The sequence below is a fragment of the Tachypleus tridentatus genome, chromosome 8 (genome assembly GCF_004210375.1).
Source record: "Tachypleus tridentatus isolate NWPU-2018 chromosome 8, ASM421037v1, whole genome shotgun sequence".
NCBI classification, from domain to species: domain Eukaryota; kingdom Metazoa; phylum Arthropoda; class Merostomata; order Xiphosura; family Limulidae; genus Tachypleus; species Tachypleus tridentatus.
Window position 1 is genome coordinate 80414355 of NC_134832.1, and position 20380 is coordinate 80434734.

At 31.2% G+C, this 20380-nt stretch overlaps 1 protein-coding gene across 1 annotated transcript in view; it reads right to left on the bottom strand.

The window, feature by feature from the left end:
• Window positions 1–266: 266 nt before the first annotated feature.
• LOC143223945 (RNA polymerase II-associated protein 1-like) overlaps window positions 267–20380 on the bottom strand; it is an 88132-nt gene continuing 68018 nt past the window's right edge. Inside the window, exons 11-15 of the mRNA XM_076452416.1 lie at window positions 13382–13437; window positions 9457–9558; window positions 7279–7449; window positions 6831–6958; window positions 267–5991 (exon numbers count right to left, since the gene is read on the bottom strand). Coding sequence (XP_076308531.1) covers window positions 5927–5991; window positions 6831–6958; window positions 7279–7449; window positions 9457–9558; window positions 13382–13437 — 522 coding nt within the window. The 3' untranslated portion in view covers window positions 267–5926. The remainder of the gene's footprint in view (window positions 5992–6830; window positions 6959–7278; window positions 7450–9456; window positions 9559–13381; window positions 13438–20380) is intronic.

Genomic DNA, 20380 nt, shown 5'->3' on the forward strand with positions numbered 1-20380 from the left:
GCATTCTTCTTGGTGGACACAACAGATAGCCTGGTGTGGCTTTGCCATAAGAAAAAGGAAAAAAATTCACAAACATTTCTCTTGTTCAAAGTGCTGAAAATATTCTGTTTCTTTCACTTTTTGTTATCATTGAAATGTGTATGTCAAATTATTCAAACAGTAACCTCACAATCCATTCTGCATAAAAGTGAACTCAGGAAAACAATTTATATTGTGTGGTTGTGCTTTGTCATTCTTAAAACATAAAAAAGTTTGTTTCTCAATTTTGCTTGAGCATAATTTTTATTCAAAAATGTTTCAATATTTTTTCATAGTATCTCACATTTTTTTTTACACCTGAAATTTTTGCACACAAGATTTTGTAACCAAAGAACTTTAATTCTCCATCATTATAGATCATGACTTGGGTTTTCCATCTGTCATTAAAGACATTGAGGTGAGTATTTTTATTCATAAGAATTATTGTTATATTTGTAAATTAGTATTTGTGTTTAAAACCCATATAACATTTAAATTATTTTATTATTTTTATACTATTTTGGCATTCAGTAATTAATCTGGGAAGACAATTCTAAACAAAAATGAAGACAAAACAGAAAGTTACAAATTCATACCCTGTACCTCCTTATCATTTAAATGCCACTGTTCGTCACTAGATGATGGACAGTTGCAAAAGTAAAATATGTTTTCTCAGAAACAATTTAGACAAAAAGTTACTGAGTTTAACACTAGAAGCATTGCATGCTACATGTTATATTAATTTCAAGTAAGAGGATTAATTTAACTAAATATTATTTTAGAAAAGAAACATAAGGATGAAGATGGCTTAAAAAAACATAAACGTTTAATTAGCAAGGTTTGAAATTCATTTTTCCTCAGCAAAGTCTGAAAATATAAAAATAAACTAGCTTTTGTATGTAGATTCACACTGCTAGAAACTAGGTTTTGATGTCCATTGTGTCGCTTTGTGCTTAATTACAAAGAACACAGAATTTTCATCTATTATCAACATTTAAAATTATTATAAACAGTCAGTAAACAAAAAAAATAACTTTCAAGATTATAGATGGCGGAAATTTTGCTCCGATTTCATAACTAAGTTCCTGTTTAATAAATGTAAAAAAAAGCATAATTAAAATAAACCACAGAATCTAACTTCCAAATAATGCCAATATTTAATCATACGTTGTGAAATCGTAAGCGAATAAATTAGTACTCTGATGGCAATCATACTTTCTCCATTAAATTTGTTCAAGTTTTTTAAATTCTTTAAAAATGTGTTTTACAGTAAAAGTACAAAACAGGCTCTTTGTTTTCTTCTTGTATGTTATAGCTTTCAAAATTTAAAGAATTTAACATACGCACAAAAATGTATAATGAAAAAGAACAAATTTTCACTCTATACTATCTTGTCAATCACACATCATTTTCACTATCACTAGATGACATGTAATTAGAAGCATGTAAAAATAACTTACTTGTCAGAATTTATTTTGCATACTAAAAATATATAAGCTTAACACCAGAGATTTTTTTTCTATTACAAGTAAATATTTCTTGAAAAGATTTAATTTACCTAAATATTTTAGAAAGAAAAGTATAAAAAATACAGCTCTTCAATAATTAAGATGAAGACACAAATATTTTATTTACAAGTTTTAATAACCAAATTTGCCCTGCTCGTCTATTCAGTTTTCGAAAATGCTTACTAATGTACACCTAATTCGCTTATCTGTGTGGTTATGACTAATCGATAGCTCAGAATGCTCCCAGTGATTTTCTCAACCTCTACAAAGTATTTGCAAAAAAAACAAAAAAAAAACGTTTTGTTCACGCTAGAGTTCAAGGAACAACAAAGAAATTGGTGGCATAAAAATTCATTTACTTACTAAGCATGATAAATTATAGTAAAAAAAATTGGTATTTATATAATAAGAAGATAGGTTTTTGAAAATTTTTAAAGTTGGCTTTCTTCAGAAATTAGTCAAGGAACCTATAAAATTGCTACATTATATTTATTGCTAACTACATGTGTAAAAATGATCAAGAGGTTGGAAATTGGGGAATCTCTGGGTTTAAGTGATCGTTGTTCTATGAGGTTGAATGTTTTACTGCATATGGAGATGAAGAACAATGATATTTTGGGAATAAATTATAAAAAGGAATTTTGAAAATGCGTGACAAGAATTATCTATCGTGAATTGGGCAGCTGAATAATTTAAGACACTGAGCAGATGTGGAAAATTTTAAATGATAAAATTTTAAATATTCAATATAAACCTATTCTTTATAAAGAGAAAAAAGGTAGCTGCAAGTAAAAATGCCAGATTGTCTCACAAGGAGTATAAAGGATGAAAGTTAAAGAAAAGTATCATAAATTTAAGAAATTTAAAATTGGCTGGTATGGTGAAACAGTAAATTTTGACATCAGAAAGTATGCACGAGAAAGACATTGGCTGAAAATGTAAAAATTAACAGTAAGGATTTCTCCAAATACATTAAGGGTAAACAAAATGTTAAAATGAGGGTAGGACCCTTAAAGAATAATAAAAGAAGGTTGGTATCTGATAATTATGAGATGATTGGTTATTACACTTTGCTTTTTCTTTGACTGTAACTTATAAAGATTTAAACATTATTTCACAACTTGAACAGTTGATAAATGGAAATGAGATCTAACAAGTTGACTGCTTTGATTCTGAGCTTGTTAATAAAAAATTGGGAAGTTTAAAGAACTATAAAGCTCCTTGGTGAGATAGATACTTTCAAAGGGTGTGAAAGAAGTCAAACACTGGAAACATTGAGCTATTTGCTACTACTTTTCATCACTCCTTGAATAGTTGAAAGGTACAAGAGAATTGTTAGTTAGTTTGATAACTTTTCTTTTCAAAGGAGGTAATAAAAAATTGTCCCAGTAAATATAATTGCATTAGTCTTACACCAGTTGTGGGAACAGTTTTGGAAACTGTTGAAAGATGCTTTGCAAGTCTATTAACAAACTTTAGAAATTCACTGGGTTGTTAAGATGGTTTTGCTAATGGAAAATCTTGCTTTACGTATCTTTTCACATCCTTTGAAAATGTTTCTGCTTACATATATGAAGGCAAGGGTGTAAGATTTGGTGTATCTGGATTCTCAGAAAGCATTTGACAAGCTGTTACATAAAAGGCTAGTATAAATACCTGTGTAGATGTGATAGATAAGATAGCAAGTTAGATATAAGAGTGTATGGAAGAATGGAGTTCAGTCAAACTGTAATAATGTCACAGTTGGGTACCTCAGGGCTCAGTCGTAGGACCTTTTGTCATTTTGGTTTTCACCAATGACATGAATGAAAGTATAGATCAACAAATTACTTAAATTTGTAAATGATATTAAGATCTCAGGTGTTGCTAGATGTAAAGAGGATGCTGCTGATTTACAAAAATATTTGGGTCATTTAGTGAATTGGGCAAATATATGGCAAATGGGTCTTAATTGTAATAAATGCAAGATAATGCATGTGGGTAATCATAATTTGAATTATAAGTATAATTTGGATGAAAATAACATTAAGAGTGTTATGAAGGAAAGGAATCTTAGTGTTATAGCAATTCTTTTCTGACGCCATCCATACAGTGTCTGTTGCTAGTGGTAAGGCCAATTGGATTTTAAGTTGTATGTATAAATATACTAAATACAATTTCTTTGTGTAGGTCACTGGTTAATCAACATTTGGAGTATTGTGTTCAGTCTTGGGGTCCTTACCTTAGGAAGGATATTGAAATGTTGGTTAGGGTTCACAGGAGGGTTACTAGAATAGTGCCAAAATGCACAACAACATTTTTGCTTCTTGAACACTGTTGGGTGTTCCTTTTAGCTTTTTGGCTGCTGATCACGAAATTAACATCCAAACTTGCCCATCATGTACCGTTTAATCGAAATCTCCAGTTTTGTCAATATTTTTCTTATATTTGTGTCCAAAAATTTTCGTTTATGTAAGAGACCTGTGAACAATGTTTTGTGCAGGTGGGCATATCCAAGCATGGAATCAGACCAGGTTGGAAGCTGTTCTATGGAAGTATCTTGCCTGGGCGTGCCGGAGCCAGCTTGACACTGTCTTAGCAGGCTATAAAAGTGGCTTGCATAAACAAATGCTGCTCATTGGATTAATATAGACCCTATAGTGTGTACGTATTGTTTCAGAATATAGCATTGCCTCAGTAGCAAGTAAGTTAGATGTTATAGACGTTTTGCAGGACGATTGGTGTCCTGTATATGTCGTAACAGCCTCAATACATTCTGCTCTTGTGAAGAAAGCATATCATCTGTACTTCGGCTGTAAAATTGGTGATCAAGACCAGGAATGGGCGCCTCACATTTGTTGTGCGACATGTGCTGTCTGTCTGAGAGCTTGGCTCAGAGGCACTCGAAAGGCAATTCTGTTTGCTGTCCCGATGATATGGCAAGAACAGAAAGACCATGTGACGAACTGTTACTTCTGTTTGACTAATGTGTCTGGTTTCTCTGCCAAAAACAAGAAGTCAATTGAATACCCTAATCTGCCTTCAGCAATGAGACCCGTACCACATGACGACAGTCTTCCAATTCCGAAACCACCAGAGGAATAGACCTCAGAAGAACCAGATGAAAAACTGCAATGCAGGGAACTGGCAGTGACATTGATCCGGATTTTGAACTGTGCTACTCAGGCGATCCACATCTCATAACACAGTCAGAATTAAACGATCTGTTCAGAGATTTGGGTCTGTCAAAAGCAAAAGCCGAATTGCTGGGTTCGAGACTGCAGGAATGGTGTTTGCTGTCACCAGGTAAGAAACTTTCTGTTTTTTAAAGCCGCCAAGATGATATAGCCAAATTCTTTGCACAAGTTGACAGTCTCTGTTTCTGTGTTGACATCGAAGAATTGTTCTCTGCTTTGAGTTGTGACCATGACCCGCAAGAGTGGCGTCTCTTTATTGATTCATCAATGTTAAGCCTCAAAGCTGTTCTATTACACGATGACAACGTTCACTCTTCAATACCTGTTGGCAATGCAGCGCACATGAAAGAAACCTTCGAGAACATTTAAATGTTGCTGAAGCACATCCAGTACAGCAAGTACAGCTGGAATATCTGTGGAGATCTGAAAGTCATTGTTCTGTTACTGGGACTGTAGCTCGGCTATACAAAGTACTGTTGTTTCATCTGTGAATGGGACAATCGTGTCAAAGAGTCACATTATGCTAGACAGAGCCTGGCACTCTGTAAAAAGTTAGTTCTAGGACAGAAAAATGTAACGATGAACCGCTTGTCGACCTGGCAAATTTTTTTTGTCTCCTCTTCACATAATATTGGGACTTATGAAGAATTTCGTGAAAGCAATGAACAAAGAAGGCGAAGGTTTTCGTTATTTAAGACAAATGTTCCCAAGAATAACTGAGGCCAAGATCAAAGAGGATCAAAAAGATGGGTAAACGTCATAAATGTATATGAAGTATACTATGTATACTTCACAAATGTGGGATTTGTAGTAGGATTTAGATTTATACTAAGTATCACTATGTATATTTCACAAATGTGGGATTAATCAGTGGACCATGACTTTTAAGGCCTTACATCTCCTATATAAATAACATTTTATCCAAACTATCTTATTTTTCCATCCAGCTCACAAGTTTTGGTATTGAATGAAAGGCCTCTTGGTCAGTCACTTATGAAAGACAAAAGGTAAAAATGAAATGATATTTTTGCAAATTTTCTGACTTGGGATGTGAAATGAATAAATTAAAAATGTGGAAAAAACAAACAAACTACATCTGCAACTTAGATTTTTTCACAAATTTTGCACCTGATATACATATTTTTTTCCTAGCTTTATAGATGTTGATATTATTTGATGTGTGATATTTTCACAAGACAGATTATACAAATGCCAATTACCTGCTTACTTGACATCCAGAGGTAAGAACCAACAAAATTCATACAACAGGAAAGCATTGTCAGTCCTTGCTAAAACAGATAAGACAAAAAAAGCATTAAATATACTGTTCATACTAAATTTCATGGAATATTTTTATGAGTTTCAATATTAAAAGGATTGTAAATTTCATATCAATAAATGATATAGGAATAGCTCATAAAGAAATTACTGAAATAATATTAGATCACAAACACACTGTCATACATATACTAATAAAAGAACCTTTATGTAGCAGAAACATTCTCAAACAGTATTCAATTGTAAATAAGTTCTTGCCAAGAACATACTTCTTTGACAGGATGAAATAACCAAAGTAAATTCCAGTTTTAAACCACTAATCAAGCATTACTCATAAATTCTTATGGTAAGAATCTTATTAATCGTTACAGTGGAAGAGGAAATAGATAAAATCTTATCAACAAGAAACATTCCTGATGCAAACAAAAACCTAAGCAACCTTATATATTTCTACAAGATTCAAAAGATAAAGTGATTTAAAGTAATCAAGTGTTGTATTTTCACATTCCAAATGGTCAATCTAAGTACTGAGAGCATTTATTTAGAAAGAACTATAAAGTTCAATTGCTAAAGTTCAATGTGCCCTATATACACAGACTTGAGTGTACTTTAAAGTATTACTTAATATCTGCATTTTATCTTGTAGATGTTGAGCTTTTAGGAACATTTTTATATTGTTTTATGCTTTATAAAAGTTTATGACGTCTTAAATGATCATATCATGCATAACAATCATTTCAAAATAACAGTAATCAAATATAAATGCACATTTAGCAACAATCAGCTTGTTACTGTATTTTATTATTCTATATTAAACACAATTTATGTTAGGAAATATGTTAAATCTTACATTTATAATATCTCTGTAAGCAAATTCCCATAACCATCTGCAAAGTAAAGTTCTTATCAGTGGAAAAAAGTCCAGTAACATGGGTCCAGTGTACAGATGGAAAAATGAGCTGGTCCAACTTCTCATTTCTGTTGAAGATGTAAACCCACATACAAAAGAAAATTTAAAGAAGTATAATGAAGTCTATAATTTCATATGATTTTTATGTTTCATTACAGAATGTTCACATTCAATATTAGTTAAAAATCATTTAAGATATTGATTCATTTTAAGTGTAATTTCTTATTAAAAATTTAATTCAGTGGTGGTAATTGAAAAAACAAACTAATATTTAGTTTGCTAGAATATTAACTAGAAAATGACTAAAAATATCAATTTACAAGAAGTTATTTAAAGATGTTATGATTTTCATACACAATTATCTAAAGTCAAAGCAATTTTGATATACCTTCTGGGAGATTTCATTTCTGTATGGCTGCCAGCAATATGAACAACTCCTTCTAGAACTTGCAGAAGACAAGCTATATACTGATAATCAAATCTATGTTTCTCTACTTCTTCCACCAAAGACAGTGTTTGACAGAACTGGATATGTCGAATCATCACTGGAAAGAGATCTCTGAATACGAAAAATGTTAAAAAGCAAAACTAATTTCATTTGTTTGTTGGATGCTTCTTCATTATTGAAAATATCTGTTACATAAATGTTTCACTACATGTTTCTTCTATCTAACCTGCTCTAAAACCAAGTTTTTTTCTTATCCCTTTCTCAATGACATAACCTGATCAATAAGGTCACACAATTTTTATATATGATCAAGATATTACAGCATCTTTATAAAGACCTAAACTCTCTGTTTAGTAAAAAGGACAATAAAGGTATAGTTTAATCTGAAGAATTTCAGAAGAAAAACTTATTACAATTAGAGTTAAACAGTTAAATGCCAATTCAAAAATATTTTTTTTATCATACATCATAGTCTGAACAACAAAAGAAGTTCTGCTGAAAATTACTTACAATTAAGAGTAATTAGTCTCATATCTAAGCATAAGCCTACAAAATAATTAGGTAGAATCTCAATCATTAAAAATCATGTCTAGAATATCAAAAGTGACAAACTATAAAATATCTACATATATTACCACTGCAACCAGTTTTACAAACAATGACAATGCACCCACAATGCTGGGTTTCTGACTTGAAATACCAAACACCAATCATCTTCAGCACTCTCTTATCAAAATGATCCCAAATCTTGAAATATATTACAGATGGACATGGATCTATTTATTTCTCTCTCTCTATTTCTTTTTGATGATTTTTTTTCCATTTTATATTCACTAGATCAAAGTAGTTACAAAGAAAGTGCAAGTAATATTACAGTCCTAACAAAAGATTTTTTTTCTTCTTTTTTACAGATTTTCCTTGAAACTGAGAGATTTAAAGACTTGTGAAATTTCAAAACTTTTCACATCTACACTTCACTGCACAGGTATAAAAATATGTTTCAAACTAAATTATGACTGGTAGTCACTGTAAGGGTATGTAACATTGAAAACTAAATCACAGTCACCCATAAACAACATCAACACTTACTCCAGAGGTATGAAAAATACAAAACTACATCATTTAAGACAGACATTTATGTAAGAAGACTTCCACTCTCTCTAGTCCTTTTGAAGTCAGAAAAACAAGTTTAACATAACCAGAAGATTAAAAACAACACTAATATCTAAATATCTATGCTCAAATCATCCACTATACACAAAAACTGGGATAAGTCTCACACTGAAGTAGTGTAAATAACAAAACAACATTTAAGGCTGTATACACCCAAAAGATGCTCAGACAAAAAATCATCACAGAAACACATGCTGTTTTTTACAAAATGTGTAAACAAACAATGAATGATAAATTATTTTTAATTTTAAGTAAAAAATCAACTGCTTACATAGTTTTTATTTTGATATAGATAGATTCTTATATATCTTTGGAACAAATGATTTTATTGAGGGTACAAAACAATAAGGAAATTCCATAGGGCAATACAAGTGAGAGTAAAAGACAAAAAATAACAAAGGTTAAATTGATTATTATTAGTTCTAGCCAACTAGTTTTAGTAAGACAGTATGACACAAAACATGGTAACACTATGTCCTTTTAGCTGAATATTTCTAGAACTGTGATTATAATTATGATTGGAAAAATGTATACATCTTAAAACATGCATAAACAGACAGAAATTTGAGAGAGTGTAATTATATAAATAAAAACAGATGTGAGTGTATAAATAGAAATGATGTACCAATCAACATGTCCTATTTGAATACTTAAGTAATTCCTTACTTACAATTTACTTTCTGCCCCTTGTTTCCCAACCTTGAGCTTAAAAAAACAATAGTCATAACTAAATATATGCTAAGCTAGCACTGTAGATACTAGCTCTGATAAGTTCTAATAAGTTGTCAGAAATGTTAATTAATTTCTTGGAATAAAAATGTTTTGTGTATTTTTCACTGTTTATTAAATATTTCTATTTTCTTAACTACAGGATAATAATTTATCTGTTATCCTTATTGAAATAAAACATTCACATTAAAAGTAAGAGAAGTATATGGAACTTACATGTAAACTTCAGAAGTTAATCCATATGCCAGGAATACTCGCCAAGTTCTCAGACTTTCTAGAGAAAGTTTCACAATTTCTTGTACTGGAAGTTTACCATCACTGTGAAAACAAAGTTTGACATGATTAGTGTTAACAACACCACTGAATACTGGATTCACAATCACCTTTGACCTACAATAATTAGTAACCAGTATATACAGTGGTGGCAATAAGAAAGTTTACAAAGATATACCAGAGATCCATGAGTGTAATGCAGACAGCTCATGTTAAAATTATTATGTACCCATCTTCTTGAAAAACTATAACAGACTGAATAGACTGAGCAATGTTAAAAATTATAAAACATGTACAACAAGCCTAATAATACAGGCAAAGGAGTTCACACCACAATAATTGTTTTTGTAACAAATTGCTCCTGTAAACAGCTTTGTGCTTGTTTTTTGAATTTCATGCAAAGCTACACAAGGGCTATCTGTACTAGCCTTTTCTAATTTAGCAGTATAAGACTAAAGGGAAGGCAGCTAGTCATTACCACCCACCACCAACTCTTGGACTACTCTTTTACCAACGAATAGTGGGATTGACTGTCACACTTTAATGCCTCAACGGCTGAAAGGGCAAGTACGTTTGTTGTGACAGTGATTTGAACCTGCGACCCTCAGATTACGAATTGAGTACCTTAACCACCTGGCCATGCCAGGCCACACAGCTTTGAGACCACTACATGTGCCTTATTCCAACCACCTTGATAAGCTATTTAACTGAGCAAAATATGACATGCATGATATGGTGTAATCGAAATACTATCATAAAATCTTTATCTCTGAAAAACTGTATAGAGATGAATAAAGAATGTAGTGTCAAAATATACAATGAGCATAATACTAGTGTAATGTGACAAATGTAATTGATGATTATTATTATGAGGAAATCTTACAATCACATAAAGTTACGGCCACATCACTGTAATGTAAGGCTCTTGAAAGTCTTGTCCAATGATTCTGTATTGAAGGTTAGCAAGTACAATGTTTTATTTGTTTCTTCTACTTGGCAGTATCAGCAAGAAAAGAGCATATACACACAGAATATTTTCACATAAAATAACCATCTAAATATTATTATTAACAATTAAGTGTTTTGCAGGACAGGAAAATGTTCGAGACAGTGCAAACAGAATTTTATCCATGCAACAACGATTCTGTCTTTATAGTTTTACTAAGCAAATTGCTGACTGGTAAAGTTTGTCTTTAAATTGTCTAAACAAAAATTAGAATCACTTATAACTGATATTGGCAATACTAATTAATATGTTCAGGAGAAAATTGTATCTTTATGTAATAATTAACAAATAATTTAAAACATTAACTCTATTGGTCATTTTGACCAATTTCGTAACCACCAAGTAACTACTAAAGTTTAAGTTCTATAGCTTTTACTGAAATAAGAGCATCTTCACAACATTTTACAAGCTTATAGTAAAGATTACAAGTCTTTATTACACAAAAAATTAGAATTTTTTAATTAAGTATTTTTACTAAAGATTTGTTTGTAAACATATGGGTATCAGAGTGACTCAGACAAGGCAATTTTCATGTTAATGTTAAAAAGTCCTTGTTTTCATCTTAAATTCTTCAAATTTCATTTGCATAACCTCTAAAACATCATACATGAATATCCAAAATTTTTTCAGTAAATCTTTGTAACTTGTATATTTTGTCTACTCTAAAACTATATGGACTTGGTCACTTTGACCAACAAGATGACCATTACAAAACTACTAAAAATTTTAAGTAGGTCTAAATTACTCTTTTTTTTTTCCTTTCTAGAAAGACTGCAGATTGTAGCAGACAATTACAATATTTATCTTAAAACGTTTAAGGGTAGTAACAGGTCATAACTGTTCTTTGAACCATGTTTAACTTATATTCTGTGATAAAAAATGTACTTCACATGGTGAATATGTACTTCATATTGTGTTATTAAATGATGAAATGCATTATCATTAGTCTAATCCATACTCATAGAGATATTTACTATTATTTTTTATTTTCTAACAAATCTCAAGTAATAATTTCCTAACTTTTACATTTTAGTTTCTTAATAACAAAGTACATGTAAGAAAACTACATTGACCAGTTTTTGTTTTCCAGCCCACCAATAAAACTTGTGCTCACTTTCTTGTAAAGATAGTACAGCTACATCAAATAGTTTTTATTTTCTTTAGACATTTACTTAAGAACACAAAATAATAACATGGAAAAACATTGGCATATAAGTATCATAATGTAACTAGCTTTCTAACTAGAGCATATAAGCCTTAAAATAATTCCCTTATCTGTTTGATATGAATTTGGAAACAACAACTGAGAAAAGGTGGCTATATATATATATACATATCATTTGGTAAATTGAAATTTTATCTTTCTATTAGTTGTAAATAATGTACAAGCAAACGTTAGAGAGAATTAATGGCAAATTGTGAAAGAGAGGATGAGAAAGGAGAGCAGAGCAAGTGTGTCCAACTTTCTGGTTTATAGCTCTGTAAATAAAGAAGATTGAAGATTAAGAAATTAGACTATGCCTTAGTAGTACCAATACTATAAATATTAATTTATTTTCAACTAGACATCAAATAACAGATGCTTGAGAAATTTGGGTGAACAAATGTTACACTACGTAGGCAAGAAAATTGAGAGTTTATTTAAATACTTCCATTTGAAACTAAGAACAAGTTATAACAACTGAAATAAAATATAATATTATAACTATACTTCATGTTTTGTTTGAGCTACAAAATTTAAGTATAGGCCAGTAAGTCTAGGAAGACCAATAACAAATTTTATTACACTAGGATTGTGTATCAAAATTAAATGAAAAAGTATGGTTTGTGGCTTCATTGTTCTAACTTAGTGTGTAAATAAATAATATTACACTTTATCAATATTCAATACAGGAACTAAAAGCAACAATATGATAAAAATACACAAACTCACAACATGAATCCCTAAAATTCAACTTTGCAATGTTTTAAGTTTTAAGGCAATCTGTCTGTATTCATTCCTGTCTGTAGAACATTCAATAAATGTACAGAAAAAGAAACTAGTAGTATTATCTAATGGTAAAACTGTGATGTTCCTAATTATTGTGACATTACATCTCTTGCAGTGAAAGCTCATGTAATAATGTAAGTATCTCACAGATACCTCAAGTAATAATGAAGTACATTTATGGGATGGCCTGGTATCACATGAGAATGACACTTTACACTCATGTAAAATGTAAACTTTCAGCATTAAACTGCATTTTTACAAAAGTAAAAATTTTTCCCAAGTATGGAATGCTTGAAATCTTGTTGAAACAATTTATACTTAAAAGGAGAAGAAGCCAAAATATTATGAAGGTGTGAAGCTCCATGATTTCAATAAGTAAAATTATTATTTGATTAGAATATATGCACACCTATCATGCAGTGTATTAATTTCATTATGTTATGACTATATTAATATAAACAAAAATGAAACAGGAAACTTAAAATATTCTATAATATATATTCACAAGATTAATATTTCTAAATGAAAAATATTTATGAAAAAAAGTTAAAACCATGAACATTTTAAAAACTACTATTTGATTTACAAATACATTTGCAATAATTCTGTTGTTATCAGTACCAAATTTAAAAGGATTTCATTTATTAAAAAGGCATTTAAGGATAAAGAACAAATTAAATATGTGGAATTTTTTCACCCATCTTTGTAAACAGTGTCACAACTTCTAAACAACACAACTACAAATATATGTTTTTAATAAAGTAGTATATTTATTTTAAAAAAACAGAAATGGTACACCACAGATATAAATCTTATTCAGACACAGTAAACTTAAATTTTTGTACTTGGCAATAACTTAGTGGAGTTCTTACCTTGGGTCAATGGTTATATAGCAAGCAACAAGTTCCATTATATTAAAATCTTTGACCTGAAATAAAAAAAAAAGAAGAAAGAAAACTTAGTTTTAACACCATGGAACCATGAGCTTTAAAGATCAAAGCACCATGTTAATAAAAATTCACATTAAATGACCAGAACCACAATTCATACTTAACTATGAGCAATATATTAAAACACAAATATTTTGGTATTAATGCATTCCACCTACTACATTACCAGTACACTTTGCCATGTCTAAAGTACTGACAACTTCTAAGGTGTATAGCAATTGAGGAAACAGATATAAACATCTTTAAAAGTCTTTAGACATGTGTTAAATGTTTAAAAACATAAAGCATAAAACTCGATTATAAATTGTAAACTTTACATATCTTTTTCACAAATAAGTTAGTATGCTATTTGGCAAATGTAGTAAATTTACTAATACAAAACTTCAGTCCCTTAAATATCAAACTTACCAGCCTGGTAGCAAGATGACGTCCATTTGATGCAATAACTCTCAAAAGTTTAAGACCAAGTCACAATGGATGGCCATAAACATCTTTGCTCTTCCCTTTTACTGAATCTAAAACATAGTTATTTAATGGTAATGTTGTGGTAATTGGACATGAATTGTTATCATGGTCTAAGTCTAATTATTAATTAGTAACTAATTTGTATACACACACACACACATTATTTATATACAACTAGATATCACTTATTATCTAGCTTTATCCTATATTTAAGTTGCTAACCTGCTGCTGTCTTTCGGGAATTATATTTAGTCCTCAGAAAGACTATTTTTGTGTTGGTAGTAGCCACAATTTGATCCTGAATCTTCTTAATGAAAAGTCTTGCATGTTATCCATTTGATTAGATTCCCTTACTTGGATTTGAATACAATGATGTTAATGTTTTCAAGAGGGAAATTGTGGTTTCACTAACTTCTATGCAAGATTGACCAAGTGTGTTATCATGTCAGGTAGACACAAAAAACCTTTTTTTTCCCTCACATGTGTGTTATACCTGATTATTTTAGTATTATCACATCTTACTATAGAAACTTCTTTTGCACAATAAGTAATTGGGAATAGATCATTAATATCAAGTCTTGTACATCAAATAAGTTCCTTAATTCTAATTTCTGTAAATGTTGGTTTTGTTTTTCAAATGCACCAGAGTCCACATTCTCAGGGGATGTTTTGTTCCCTTTCCCTTGGGTTTTTAGGTAGTAGGTATATAAATTAACTGTCACTAATATCTTGTGGTTTCTGAATGTTGTTACAACTTTATTTTGTTTGTATACCCTCTTCATCTTTGAGACACCTCAAATGTAGGAGAATATTGTTATATATCTAATTTTCTTCATTTATACTTAGTGCTTATCTTCATTTTCTTTTTTCATCAAGTGTTCCAGGTATCTATTGTTAAGCATCATTGTAATAATGAGTTTTTCTTTCTTAGATTCTTAGATATTTCAAATCTTCTTGTTCCTGGAAACTAGGCAGTTACTGATTTATTAATTTCACAATTATCCTACCAGGTAACAAAGCAATTAATCCTGACCATAATGATCAGGAGACTAAAGCTATTATCTTAGTCAAACATCAAAGTTCTTAAATAAATATCTTCCTTCATCACCAGCTCAGTTAAAATCATACAACACAAACTTTTACTACTAGAGAAAATATGCTCATCCAGTTTTGATTCTTGAATCAATAAGTTCTTGAAAGGCTCCCTGGTGACAAAATATCAGCTCTTCAACATGTTTAATGTTTTTCATGCTATATCATACTGATTTAACTTATACTTCATCCCATTTAACCATAAACATACAGGACACAGTTTAGAACAGTATTTCTTACATTCCACAAGAATGTGTCATAGCCATATTACACAACTAGGTCTGACCTTTATTCCATTACTAATATGCAACAATTAATGTATATCCACTTTACCCATTGCATCATCTACTATACAGACACAGTGTTATGAAAAAAAAAAAAAACTTTGTGCAATAGTTGACCATTCTCTAAAGCTATCAAAACAGTGTGCTCTTGCTGGTGGTAAAGCAAACGTGATTTTAGATTACATCTACAGAAATACTGTATACAATTCTAAAAAGGTTATAATTTCATTGCATAGATCAGTAGTTAGGTCACATTTGGAGTATTTGTTCAGTCTTGGACTCCTTACCTTATGAAGGACATTGAATTGTTGGAAAGGGTTTAGAGAATGGTTACTAGAACAGTATCTGGAATTGAAGGGTTGTCATACGAGGTGAGGCTGAAATATCTCAAACTTTTTCTCTTGAAAAGAAATGGTTAGAAGGGATATGACTGAGATATTTAAGGTTGCTAAGAGAATTGACAGTGCTGATATATCTTTCTTTGTATTTAATAGAGAGAATGATAGGACTAGAGAACAAAAATATAAATTCTTATAACGTAGAACACACTTTCATTTAAAATAGTTTAACATGGTAGTTGGTCCTTGGAATGGATTGCCTTCAGATGTGGTGGATGCAGCAGATTTAAGGAAGTTTAAGAGAAGACTTGATAAATATTTCAATGACAAGGAATGGCTATGAGTTTGATTTTTTCCCTAAGTTTAGTTCAGTGGATGGGATGGTCTAGATAAGTGAAAGCTTCCTTGTTGTCTTTTTTTGTTTTTTTCAAATTTATGTTCGTATAGAAACTGCAGCTCTCTTATACAAGACAGAGCCTTACATCAGATTCATTGGTGGTGTAAAACTTGCCCAAACTTCAGTTGATTCAAAAGAAGCAACAGTCAGTAGTTACTCAGTTGAATGGTATACTATCATAACATACGATGGGTATTCTCAATCAATTCAATTCCATCCATGGGTCATAAACTTAAATATCTCTTAACTGTTAATACAACTCTGCATTGCAAAAATCTGGGCACTGAAATTGGTTTCTTAGTCCCAGTGCTCTTAATCATGTCTAGCAAATAGTGAAATATTACTGAAAAGCATTAATCAATATATAACCTATAGCTCACTTGGTAAAATGATCCATAACAACCAGCACCCAACAGTTATTATTCTATGCTTTACATAGAGAAGTCAACTGTGCTATGACTAGGGTACTTTTCTTCAAAGTTCCTATAATTCTCTGCCAGAAATCCTGGTTATTCCTATGGACTTCAAATATATTAGTATCTATATCATCTTTTAATGTCTTTCAACAAACACAAACACTTCTGCACATTTAAAATGGTGTACGACACTCCCTGGTGTCTTATAGTTTTGTATTATGCAATGCCTCAAATAACCCTTGTCTTAAAGTTCTGGGAACCACTAGCTGCATCACATATTGGATACTATGCTTAAGCAGTTCACAACAATTACCTAATACACCATATAGCACTCCTGACTGACTGCACAAATGTGTTGTGTGTGTCAAAGATGTATTTGTTATTTTGTAACAGTCATGTTTTACATTGCTGCATGATAAGTAGTTGTTCTCAAGTGTTTCAATTCTTCAGCTGTTCTTCCTAAAACTCATGATTGATCATTCATGATGTGTCCATCAAAAAACAACTGTCACTAATGATATGGTGTGTTCTTCAATGCTGCTGTAATAGCTTTGACTTAGAAGATATGGACATTCAATAAATGGAGTTACTTGCTGGTAAAGTAATTTGTTGGCATTTCCATGCTGCTGATCTGAATAATAGTATACAGAAAATGCATACAAAACATATGGCCCAACATGCAATTAAACCTTTTGGATTTTTGAATCACTACATGATAGCAGAGAAAAATACTAGAAACACAAGGAATTCCTTATTTATGTCATACAATTAGCTTTATGGAATCTTTAGTGTTTGGCTCATACATATCATTATATACCCAATATCTCCCACTACATGTGACAATACTGCTTTAATCCCACAATTACTTGCCGTATCTAGGATTAATAGACAATTTTGATCAGATTAAAGCCAACACAACAATAGTGCTTCAATCAAAGAATACTATATTAATAAAATTACTGTTCATGTTGATGCATCCATCCAGTGCTACCAACCTTGGCCAATGCAGACAGATGTGTGGCTATCTCAAAAACAACTTAGAATAATGCAGACATTTCAATTCTCCATATGCTGGGACTGAGACATATACTTTCACATGAATCCACACTTTCCTGGTTTTATTTTCAAACTTTTATCTTGAATATACATATTACATTTTGAGATATTCAATAGAATCCTCAAACAAAAAAACCAACTTAAAATCAAAACATTATCCAAGTAGATCAGATTTTATCTTTACAAACCACTTAAAGGTGAATTTTCAACAAATTTAAGAATTGTCTTAGAAACTGTACTTTGGTTAGGAAAAATTCCTGTGTGGTTGCCATATTTTTAAACACTTTAGTTTTTGAGTAAAAAAATGAAACAAAATATGCAAGTTCTCGAACTCAAGTTTCTCTCGGTCATTCGGCTGTTTCTATGATGTTTTACAACTATGACGTAATACTTGCCAACCATGCTTCGTTGCACACCGACCATTTTGTTCCTTTCAGTGCTGATGTTTTATGTAAATCTATCGGTGCTTTTTTCGGATTACATACTTTGTGAGACTATTTTTTGTCTTGATATTGCTACTTTCTTTGTTTTATGATAACGTGGTTTACAGCGTTGCTTATGGTTGTAAAAATTGTTCGACATCGGGCAAAAGCTTCTTTTCATTTCCGTGCAAGGAGAAGGAACCGGCAAGTGGGTGTGGATGGTCAATAGGAAGAACTGGACTCCTTCACACCATGCAAAGCTTTGTCAAGATCACTTTGAACGCTCATGTTTTGTGTTGGATCCCACTGTTTTGGATTCCGTGGGTTTCAAGTAGGATCATAGTTTTGGATAAACAGTATCTTTAATTGTAGGTTAAACCAAATATACTATTTTAGGTTTAGCTGCATCTTGATAAATACACACTCGTGACTTGGCTCCTCATCATTCAAGTCAATAAATTCATAGTATGATGCTTCCAAGACATCGATATTCAGGCAATTTCTATCAAAGCCTCAAGTCTGGGTAATGCACTCTTCATCTTTTAATCGGTTTGACACCTTGTCGTATGAGCTACAACTAACGCACTCTCTACTGGTTGACATCTGCTCGCATAAACCACACCTACACCTTGCACAAACATATGGAATATGTCATATAAATTATACATTTATGGTAAATATTAAATTAACTATTCAGACTGCTACATCTAGTTTGATTTTATAGACAGAATTATGATGTATAATTGAAATTCATTTTGTTACGAGTCATAAATACCAGGTACAATGATTGTGGAAGGGCCGAGCATTAGTTACCATAGTTGGTGAAGTATAAAAAAATAAAACCCAGTCTGTGACACCAATAATTTATAAACACCAGACAGGTTTTGAGATGCTTAAAATTGCACATGAAATAAGACAGACCATATTTGTTGTCATGACTTAGGCTTACCATTCTTCCACTGGAGGTAAGACTGACTCACAACAGGCCTGGGCGCTATCAGTATCACTAACAGTTACACTACTCTCGCTCGTGGAACTGTCCTCATCACTAGAACTTGTCAGACCTGTGTCAAAAGTAACTGTTCTAGGTTTGTTCAGAGTAGGTTTGAATTGATATGGTGCTACTTGACACTGTTCAGAACACAAAGTCAAAACAGACTCCACCTCTGTTTCTCCATATGCACTGGCTGTGTTTATTTACATTCAACGTGCTGGTGTTGGCAGTTTGTTTGGCAACTATTACATCACAGTACTTTTCCTAGCGGCAAATGTAAAAACTAAAACGTTCGAAATGCTGCTGGGAAAGGGCTCTTTCTGCACCAAGTTCTATGTTTCATTTATTAGCACATATTTTTTATAAAAATTGAAGTGAACCTGCAAAATTAATTAGTATGAATAGTTCTTTTGACTGCAAAAATTTCTTTTTTCTGTAAAATTCACCTTTAAGTTTAAGATCCTTCAGCCTCTCCAAAGACAGCTGGTCTGTATCAGTTCTACTTTTATTACTATTGCAATGACAATTTAAATAATCAGGTTACAGAAATGTGATAAATGAGGGACTTTTTATAGTTTTCTCATTAAATTAAATTTTATATGAGATTTGTTAGCTAACCTAAAAAGTTTTTAACTCTTACATTTTACTTTTGTTACAAAATGCATAAGTAAAAATATATATATAAAAATAAGAAATCTAGTATTTAATTTGGTATTAAGGCTGGTTGCACTCAGTTGCCATGTTTCAGTAATGCTACTTTATTTTATGTTGATTGTACAAAAAAAATAATGTAGCTTTCAAATATGCATTTTAGAATGTAAAAATATATCATACACTAGAATATCCCAAAACTACTATAACTGATCTGCTATAATTAGGTTAAAAAAATTCTATTACTGCTTGGATAAATTAATTTACTTTAACACATGTCAAGCTTTTCTTGAGAATTAAAATCTCTTCCCATCAAAACTAAAATGTAAACAGAAAATTTTTATCCATTACAATATGCCCTTCCTATTTGTTATAAATTAGATAATTAAGGCATGGATGAATAGTTTGTTTGAAATGTAAGAATATTTGTTTGTTATGAAGTTTTAAAGCTACACAGCAGGTTATTTGTGCTCAGCCTATTGTAAGTATTGAAATCTGAGTTTTAGCACTGTAACCTGTGAGAACTACTGTTGAGCCACTAAGAAGTATGCATGATAAAACAGGAGAGGATTCCCTGGTGGATATTACAGACTTAATGACATCTCAGCAAATCATAGATACATGAGATTTAAAGTTATATTCTTTTTTGTCTGTATGTGTAGTTTTGTTTTTAATTAGTTGGGAAATATGTAAACAGTGTTTGTAAAGTTATGAAGTCTAAAGTTGAGAATTCAGAAGGCAGACATGTCACATGGCATAGAAGAGTGCAAACTGAAAATTTTTACTTAAATGTTTCCTTTTTAAAA